At 42.0% G+C, this 9,426-nt stretch overlaps 2 protein-coding genes across 4 annotated transcripts; one reads left to right on the forward strand and one right to left on the reverse strand.

Moving 5' to 3' along the window:
* The first annotated feature begins 1,040 nt into the window (after window positions 1-1,040).
* On the forward strand, window positions 1,041-4,655 carry LOC144086576 (cyclin-T2-like). Of its 2 annotated transcripts, XM_077616485.1 has the most exons (5): window positions 1,041-1,178; window positions 1,247-1,496; window positions 1,614-1,684; window positions 1,983-3,279; window positions 3,390-4,655. In XM_077616485.1, the coding sequence occupies exons 1-5, from the start codon at window positions 1,152-1,154 to the stop codon at window positions 3,461-3,463; spliced, it is 1,719 nt and encodes a 572-aa protein (XP_077472611.1). In that variant the 5' UTR covers window positions 1,041-1,151; the 3' UTR covers window positions 3,464-4,655. The 2 variants fall into 2 exon arrangements, with proteins under 2 accessions (XP_077472611.1, XP_077472612.1); XM_077616486.1 differs by lacking the exon at window positions 1,041-1,178 and having other exon boundaries at window positions 1,235-1,496.
* map3k19 (mitogen-activated protein kinase kinase kinase 19) lies at window positions 4,517-9,409 on the reverse strand. Of its 2 annotated transcripts, XM_077616483.1 has the most exons (11): window positions 9,073-9,409; window positions 8,880-8,973; window positions 8,056-8,151; window positions 7,514-7,668; window positions 7,299-7,333; window positions 6,444-7,205; window positions 6,274-6,357; window positions 5,897-6,135; window positions 5,587-5,839; window positions 5,310-5,518; window positions 4,517-5,238 (listed from the first exon to the last, which is right to left on the reverse strand). In XM_077616483.1, exons 2-11 carry the CDS (start codon window positions 8,933-8,935, stop codon window positions 5,106-5,108), a joined length of 2,022 nt encoding a protein of 673 aa, XP_077472609.1. In that variant the 5' UTR covers window positions 8,936-8,973; window positions 9,073-9,409; the 3' UTR covers window positions 4,517-5,105. The 2 variants fall into 2 exon arrangements, with proteins under 2 accessions (XP_077472609.1, XP_077472610.1); XM_077616484.1 differs by lacking the exon at window positions 9,073-9,409 and having other exon boundaries at window positions 7,514-7,624; window positions 8,880-9,065.
* Window positions 9,410-9,426: the final 17 nt, after the last annotated feature.

Here is a 9,426-nt window from a genome sequence, read left to right on the forward strand (position 1 = left end):
CGCCCGCCTATGGCCCGTGACTCCCCTCCCTCCACCCAAGGGAGCGGGACAGGGGTTTTGTGGCTGAGGCGTTACCGGCCCCAGTCGCAGTGCGGTGTATTGTACAGGGGACCATGTGTTGGCACCGATGGGTTGAATGCAAGATGCGAAGTGTAGTGGTGCGCTTGAAAAGCCACATGTTTGTTCGGTTGCGAAAAAGTGCAGAATTCTAAAAGACACTTTGGTAGCCTGAATAGCCGCTAAAGATTTCGCAGACGTAAACATTTCTCATAGAGGTCTTTCCGGTAAGTACAGCAAAATCATTTTTCTAAATTCTCTTTTTCATATCTCGTTTGTTGTGCATATATGAATATCTGTAAACGTTCTTTGGTGTTTTATTTTTTAAGCTTTTTTTTTTTTACCAACGCATAATAATCTTTACCAAATCTGACCCATTAACGACCCGCATGCCAAGAATAGATACATTTACAAAATTATGAGTATGGTAGAAATGTTTTAAGATTTTATTTGATATATGACTAGATGCAATTAAATGTGGGTCCTTAACGGGTTTAATGTCTTATGATTTTAATGTGCTCATCTGAAAATAACTTTCATTACACTAGCCAAATTTTCACATCTCTTGGATTAGAATGTAGTCCTTTTTTTGTAATGTGAAGCTAAACGCTGCACATTTTATTCAATCAAATACATTAGATGGGATGAATTGTGATACGATATCGTCTGTACAAACTGAAAAAAAATATTTTGCTGTTGCTTAGCCCATTCTTTACCTTCAACAAGCCACATATTTTATGCTTTCAACATTGAAGCAACTCAATTTATTTATGTTAGTATTTACCTTAATTTTTCCTTCAAATTACAAAAAAAAGTTACAATTTCATATACTTGATATTTTCATTTTTTCCCCACACAGAAGTTAATTTTATTCAATGCCTTTCTGGCATGTATGGGCCTTACCTGATAAACCAGCGTGTCATCATTTCGCAGGTGGTTTGGGGAAAACTTGTTTTCAAGTTCAATTTTTCCATATTAATTGACCAACACAAAATATTTTTCAGCTTTGTTTACGTGGATACGAACCATGAATTGAAACAATTTGCGCCTTTTGTCCTCCTTTTTTTTGTTCACATGTGGGACCGATCCTGACGATGGCCTCAATCCTTTCACGTCTTCTGCACACGCACACACACACACACACACACACACACACACACACACACACACACACACACACACACACACACACACACACACACACACATGCATACATACCTATTGTTCAATGGGCATACCTTTACACACTCACTCACTCACTCACACACACACCAGTCTACACCTCACTACATTCTGCCTACAGTACAAGCCCACAGTGATTGCATGTGTGTGTATTCACCTGGCATGCAAGTGGTCCAACTGGGAGATACCAGTGTCTACCGATGGGAAACACTGGTGGGTGTACGTGGACAGCTCTGTTACTCTTGAGCTGCTTGATGGTAAGACCAAACTCTAGTAGGATTTTTGGCTAAAATATCTTGGAAGTATTTTAACCTATTGTTACTATGTAGAGGAACAACTACATTATAGTCATCCATTTGCATTATGTTTTACAGAGCTGACTCATGAGTTTCTGCAGATTCTGGAAAAGACACCAAGTCGGTTAAAGAGAATACGCAACTGGAGAGTAAGACAAATCATTTCTGTTCTAAATGTATCGCAGTCACTTATTTGAAATTAGAACTTAGTAGTTGCAGTGACAGTTTTCCAATGCTTAAAAATCATTGGTTGGGGCCATATTGTTGGGGCAACATGTACTTTGAGTTAAATATTGTTTTAGTGGCAACAACCCTTTATGAAATTGCTGTGTTACCTATATGATGGGGATGTTCAGTTAGATCATTTTTATAGTTTTCTATTATTGGTTACTGGGTTCCAGACCAATTAGTCTTTGTAACTCCAACAAAATATTCTCTATATTATAGGCAACCCAAGCTGCGAAGAAGCCCAAATCTGAGAACAGCCAACTGACCGATGCCTCCATTGCTGGTCCTTCGATGCTCCATGACCATTCCCTGCTTGACGTCTCACTTGTCGGAGTATCACGGTCCACTTTTCCCAAGGGAGGCCCTGCCTTTGCCGTCTCTCTTTCGGCTCAGTCTGGAGGTGTGCCGCTATCTCTGGACTCCTTGGCTGGCCCTTATAACCCACCTAGCCACAGTGAATGGCCCCAGCCCAATCCGAGTCAAGGAGGCTATTCATCCAGTTATATTAAACAGGAACCCCTCAGCCCCCTTCATCAAGACCCGACACTGTCCTTACAGGCATCTTCTGCCTCTTTGCACCCACCGTTATTAGCAATCAAGACTGAGAAAACTATCGATCTCAATATCAAACACGAACTGAAAGGAGCGTGTGCAAGTGGAGCTGGTAAGCATCTGCCATCTAGTTCATCTTCCTATCCTCCACCACCTCAACACTCTTCAGTCCCCAAAATGTCGCTGGACAAATACAGAGAAAAACACACTGTAGATTCTGCCGCCTCTGCGCTGAAAGGCCGACAGGAGCACGCTACACTTGCAGAGAACAACTCCAGGGGAGATCTGTCATCCACCTCAAGCTATGCACCGCCATTTTTGAGCCAAGTCGATCATAGAAAGTATTCACAGATGCATCAAATGTCCCAAAGTGCCCATAGTTTAGGTAGCGGTAGCACTGCCACTGCTTCACCAATGAAGAACAGAGTTCCTTCCACGGTATCAGGACAAGAGAGACGGCATCACGGTGACAAATGGGACAAAAGTTCACTGAATCTCCATTTAGCAATTCCCAATTCTGGAAGCACCCAGCTGGACCGAAGCAAGGAGGAACTCAAGATGAAAATCAAAGTTTCCTCGTCGGCAGAGCGTCACAGTTCATCTGACGAAAGCGCGGCCACCACCAACAACAACAAGAGCAAACATTCCAGCCCTCTCGTGAGCAAAGAGAAACAGTACCGAGGTGCTGATCATGTTCACCGCCATCATAAACACACGCACCACAACCCCCACTCTCACAGCGGGAACGGACAGGGGGCCTCCGAAGGCCTGTACCGAGGTCCTCCAGGACTGTTAACGCTAGAAGGAATCGCACTTCCTCATAGCGGTTCTGCATCTTTGACCTCTTCCTCGTTACGAAAGAGGACACACCCCGAGGTCAATCACAATCAACACCTTGCCTCATCTTCCTCCACGTCATGCTCAAAACCGAGCAAACTCTCCAAGGTCGGCTCTGGTCCTGCAGGTACGTTTTCGCCTCACTTCTTTCTTATACTGAAGTGTCTCGTCTACTAGCTTGCAATGGTGTTGCTAACTTCCGCTTCCGCCTCTTCTCCTCCCTTCTGTTCCACTCAGGTGGGCTACGGACCTCTCAGCAGTTCCTCTCCCCTGGTGGGTCACCTCATGAAGTGGGAGACCAGAAGCACTGAGCAACTTTTGTGCAGACACGAGTCGTCACGTGGATATTGCAAGAAACAACCTACAGTTCAAACTATTATGTGACACCTTGTTAAGTGCCCTAGGTGGGAAACTGAGGTGATTATAAACCCTTTATTGTAAGGCAGGACATTATTCTAAGAAATGAAGAATGTTTTTGGGCCTGTGATAGAAAAAAAGCAGGAACGTAAAGCTTCCATACTCTGACCTCTGGGCTGTAAATCCCATTTTTCAGTGGGTGTAAAATCGCTGCTGGTCTCCACTTCCTGAAATGCGCCACTGATCACGCAAAGGTTTTGCGTTTGGATGGTGGGTGCGGAAGTGTGTATTTGGAGTGAGGGGAAAATAATCTTCCTGCATTTCACATCTCCTTATAGGAAAACTGAAGTATTACAAGTTTTTCAATAGTCACGAATTATGCGCCCTCATTTTGTTCCTTTCGTTTTCTATTTAAATAAGAGTTATGCAATTTTACGCAGCATTCTAATGGCCAGCTGGAGAGGACTTTGACTTATGTTTGATGTCATTCCTTATTGCAATACGGATGGATGCATTTTTTTCGTGTAGTTTCATCTAAGTAACTGTCTTGTTTTCTACACTTAGTACTGTTTGAGTTGTAAGTTTTCTGCAAAGGGATATGGAAGAACACTCACCGTTCACAGGAAGTGGAGGCAAATGTACATACGTTTTTGTATGTTAAGACATCAACTATATCATGACTACTCAGGTTTGGAGCAACTTGTAATTATGACAAAATATTTGTAAAAACAAAACAAACAAAAAACTGTTCTGTTGGTAATTCGATCGGACACCATTGGGACATGCAGTGTGCGAGGCATGTGATTTTGACCATATTACCTTCGTGGTAAGAGTTGCACCTAAAAAAAATACAAGCTAACAAGATATCAGTGTGCCAAGATGGAAAACGATACTTTATAACCTTTGAAGTGCATCCCAGTAATCACAAAGCTGCTGGAGCTTTTTACTTGGCAATGACATTTACTCGACTGCTATGTGGAAGAAAATCAGTTAATTAAATGCCCTGCTGTGGTTTCTTTATTTTTATTTGACAAAAGTTGAATCTTCTCTGGGCACATCTGGTTGTTTGTTGTTTGTTATCCAGTTTGGTACATTTCAGCCATTGTCTCTGCATTAGTTCTTGACATTAAACTCAATTCTGAATCATGCCGTGAAACTGTCTGCTCTTAACTGTATTATTATACAATATGCCCCAAAAAATCATATGTGCATTCTTGTCAGTCTTAACTTGAACTGTCCTGACCCAAGATGAACACAGGTGTTTTTGTGCCCAAAAACCTAACTAAGAACAGGTGTTCCTTTACATCTTATGGGAAGTGTAAGTACTGTAATTTGTTCTGGTACTGTATCCATATAAAAATAATGAATCTAATCAACCATCTGTGAATCAGGGGAGAAGATAAATAAATTAAGTTCAAGATTGGCACCAACCTCAATATCAATTGCTTTTGTAATTAGCAGTATGTACGATTCATCAACTTGCTTAATTTGCATACCAGGCAACATTACCTTACTCCCTAAAATTCCAATGTTTTTCAAGCTCCACGCTTATAAACCGATCGATCTTTGTAAGCTCCAATCATCGAGTGATGCTTGTTAATCATAAAGTCCATCTGAGTGTCTGCAGAAGTGTTTTTTCTGGGCTTTCCAAGTGGTAAACCCAGCCCTGTTTCTCAGGATGAATGAGTGTCGGCGCAGTTGTTCTGCAGCAGGTCGTAATTTCTGGTCACTAGAGAAAAAAACTGTCAGGAAGTAAATCTGATTTTCATCGAACACTATACAAGCAGCAAAAGTTTTCACCTTGTCAAGCAGATTTTCACAAAATCTTTAGCATTTTCGGAGAATCCATCTGGCAAAGATGGCATTAAACCTCTTTTACCACTGATGTAGAACAAGGCCGCTATCTTGTCCATGTGTGCTAACGGAGGTTTCCCCGTGGCCATCTCAAAGACAGTGCAGCCCATACTCCAGATATCTGATTTTCTGCCATATCCTGTCTCGGTAATTACCTGTGAAATGTGACATGACATTGATTAACCAGGAGGCAAATAAGTCAATTACAGTTCTAGTTCGCTACCTCTGGAGCCATCCAGTACGGAGTCCCACAAACAGACTTGATCAGTTCCGCACTGTTGATACTGGTGTGGCTTACGCAGCTGATGCGTCGAGCACAACCGAAGTCTATGAGCTTAATGACCCCAGTGGGCATCAACATGACATTGTTTCCCTTCAAATCCCGGTGAATCACCCCATTTAGGTGAAGATATGCCACACCATCTAAGATCTGGTAGGTGTACAATCCCAGAATACGCTCAGGAAGTGGACCAAATCTGAAAAAAAAGTATGAGTAAGAGAGCAACCATCTCTTCTAATTGCAACAGACTAACCTGTGAAGGATACTTGCAATGGAGCCTCCTGGGATGTACTCCATGAAGATGGAAAGCACGTGTTGCTGAAATGAAGTCCCGAGGAAACCAACAATATTGGCATGGCTAAGCGTTTTAAGAAGCTCGACCTCCCCTTCCAGGCGGGTATACTCTGTCCTTGCAACTTCTGGGTTGGAGACATCTAGATTCACCTGCTTCACTGCTATTAACTGGCCTTGGCTGGTCAGACCACAGTATACCTGGGAAGTTCCATCTATATTTAGTATGGTGTTATATTCTTTCATATTAAGATCATCCTGAGATTGAGAGGGAAGGTATTTGTCCTACCAGAGACCAGGTTCATTTAATAAGATAAGTAAGTTTACCATAGTACTTACTGTCCCGTAGGCTCCACTACCAAGTTCTTCACCCTTTGTCCATGAAGTATTGTCACCCAAGCTAGACGAGGCCTTATTTGTCATCTGTAGGGGAGGAACAATTATAATTTGAATACCAAACACTTCCCACCTAATTTATTGGGAAATGTAGTATTTATTTTCAGATTTACCCCATGGTTATCATTTCTCTCTAGCATGTGATTGCCCCCTTTTTGGTGCTCCATTTCTAGGTTTTGGGGACACGGGCCAATGGATATATCTATTGCATCCAATGAGCTCAACTCTTCAGCCAGACGTTGGAGCAAATCATCTGTAAGTTGCCCATCGACAACACTATCTAGAAATTTCTGGTAAACTAGTGACATAACAGTTGGGCCACTACTTTCGTAAGATGTCCATGTGTCAGTCAATGGGAATTGGGTGTTTTTTGAGGACTCGCTGGTCGTCTGTACTTGTTTCAATGGTCTACATTTGACGTGACGTGACCTCCTGGGAGGAACTGGTTGCAACTGGTTGTTCTCACAGATAGTTGGATTTTGAAAATTATCATAAATAGAACCAGGAAACATTTCGTACATAGCGGGCCCATTGCCCTCACTGGGAATGGTTGTAAACATGTCTTTGTATGTGATGAAGTCCACAGTAGATTTGGATCTTTGAGATCCCGTCGTCTGCTGACTCTTGGACTTCGGAGCACTCTTTAGTTCACTACTTTTTGGGCACTGTTGTGTTATACTCTTGCACACTTTGTCAGGATTTGCCCTTCTTCTGTGCGCACTAACAGGACTAAGAGGATCCTTGCTAATGGGCTTCAAGGCAATACAGTGCTTTAGTATGTGCGCAGCACAATTATCTTTTGGCCTGAGGTCCAGCGGTGCTAGTTGCTTGGGCATGCGAAGCGGAGAAGCTGTTTGTGAAGGTGGTAAGCCACGCTGTTGTAACACAAAAGAATGTAAACAACGGTTCAGAACAGTGGTTAAAAGTAGGGTGCATGTTAGTCTAAATGATTATATTTACTGTCACACCTTTTGTTGACTGATAGGTTCATGAGAGCCAAGGCCTGCAGAAACAACATTGTGCAAGATTCAGAATCTAGATTTTTGGCTGAAGTTCCAAATTGTTTCAACCCAAATAGCACCTGGCTGCTATATAGTAGTAAACAGTATTAATTTTTACTCTAAAATTAACTGAAGAAAAAACAACAACTTTTCTACAAAGAAAATATGTTAATGGTCCATACGTGTCTGAATGTGTGCCCTGGCCTGAAGCACATAATTGGCACATAGAAGAGGTTCCCTGATGCTGGGAGATGATTGGCTGAGCTTGCTCTGTACTGCCACAGGTGGCAGGCCTGAGGAGGACGAAGGTGCGTTAACCATACTGCTTGTTCGATGCCTGTGACGGACACATAAATATATACAAATATACACATTTTATTACTCGCTAGACAAAGTCAAACTGAGCAGATCAGTGAAAATAAGCATTTGATACTGTATCTTGCAATTAAAAAATGTAAAAAATAACAATCAACTGCAAGATAAGGATAGCTCTATCACAGGGCTGGGCAAACTATTCCACAAAAGGTCCACAGTGGGTGTGGGGTTTTCATTCTAACCTATAGAGGACACATTTTCACCAATCTGGTGTTCTACAAGTGCAATCAGTGTTTTAGCCAAAACCCAAAGTATCTGTTTTCAGTTCATCCTTGTAGTTCTCCTGTCAAGAAAAAAAGGGGAAAATCTACTTCTAGTTGATCCATCTTTCCACCTGTCCACAATGTACCTGTGTGTTAGAGGTACAAGCAAGCAGGTGCTTTTGTGAGTCAGCAGTCCTGATGAAGTAATTGAATCCAGATGGCCATGGCGCCGCAACTTTCTCCTAAAAAGGATTTGATACAAATATTGGCATTTGCATACTGATCCAAGTATAATGGCCTGATGAAAATATGCCCCCCTTAATGAAAGTGCCGTTTATAAAGCAGGACATGCTGAAAATAACTTGGATTTAATATTTTTGATTGCGATTTAGATATAAGACTGTGATTTAACATTTTATTTAAATATTTAGTTCCTGATTAAATGTCACGTATTATTTAGAAATAAATGTGCAAAATTGGCTTAATTGTCACACATTTTAAACATTGTTTAGCACGAAATGTGACACAATATTATTTTCAGCATGTATTACATGAGAAACGCCTTTAAGTCCAGTGTTTATGTCAGTATGAGCCCAAAAACGGATCCTTTATATCTCGTTCTGTACCTCTGGAAATTTGAAACCTGCCTTGATAACTTGGCCTTGATTCAAAAGTGAGGCTTCTTTGTAAAACACAATGGGGCTGATTCACCAACTCCTACTCACTCGCTATCTTTCTGTTTCCAACCTGTTTTGGGAGAACAGGGTGTCCTCTGGCCTCAGCGACAGGTGGCTGCGTACAATCCTGCGAGTGTAACCAGAGAGGCCCCTGTTTGACGCACTTGTTGATTCCACCTAAGGTGGTGTGCGTTGAACTCACACTCCGTTTGCTGTACGCACCGACGCTTACGTGTACGCAATTACGTAGAAACAGACGCTTGGAAAAAAAAGAACATAAACATGCTGCCCACCTGCTTCCTATCACTCCGTCCTGGGAAGCTTGCATCTTGTCCGTCATGGTTTCCATAGAGTTTTGGACTCTGGGTGGACTCTCCTCATTTTCCTTAGAGGCATCAAACACACCACTAATATACTTTTTGTCACTGTATTTAAAGAAAATGAGAATTTACAGTACTAATAGTAGAAACAGCAGAGGTTATTACCTTTTTTGTGCTGGCTAGAGCGGGTTCTGAGTTCAGCCACTCACTGGGGTGGTTATGACAAAGAGGAGACCCCACCCACAGTTCATCCCACCTGACCCTGCTTTAGACAGCCCATCCACCAATTCATGGTAATAATACCAAATTAAACGGCAGGTCCTCAAGATCAGGATAGCCAGCTGAGTGCAACATGGTTAAAATACAGTAAGCGTAATTATTAATGGCAAATGTGTGGAGTAGCATGGCATCATACAGAAATGTTGATGGCTAGAGAAGCAGATAGACAGTGTTGTATTATATACTACAATGTACAGTCAATGACATGGGAATGATAGTGTTTATTTGGAAAATGACTCTG

This window comes from Stigmatopora argus, chromosome 13 (genome assembly GCF_051989625.1).
Source record: "Stigmatopora argus isolate UIUO_Sarg chromosome 13, RoL_Sarg_1.0, whole genome shotgun sequence".
NCBI lineage: Eukaryota > Metazoa > Chordata > Actinopteri > Syngnathiformes > Syngnathidae > Stigmatopora > Stigmatopora argus.

Bases quoted from the DNA above. Each gene is read 5' to 3' on its own strand.
- LOC144086576 (XM_077616485.1), top strand. From the start codon at position 1,152: ATGGCCTCAATCCTTTCACGTCTTCTG. The intron at 1,685-1,982 runs GTAAGACAAATC...TCTATATTATAG, and splicing joins AGAGAATACGCAACTGGAGA to GCAACCCAAGCTGCGAAGAA. The intron at 3,280-3,389 runs GTACGTTTTCGC...TGTTCCACTCAG, and splicing joins GGTCGGCTCTGGTCCTGCAG to GTGGGCTACGGACCTCTCAG.
- map3k19 (XM_077616483.1), bottom strand. From the start codon at position 8,935: ATGGAAACCATGACGGACAAGATGCAAGCTTCCCAGGACGGAGTGATA. The intron at 8,152-8,879 runs GTGGGCAGCATG...AATCCTTTTTAG, and splicing joins GACGGAGTGATAGGAAGCAG to GAGAAAGTTGCGGCGCCATG. The intron at 7,334-7,513 runs GTATGGACCATT...TTGTTTCTGCAG, and splicing joins CAGGGCACACATTCAGACAC to GCCTTGGCTCTCATGAACCT.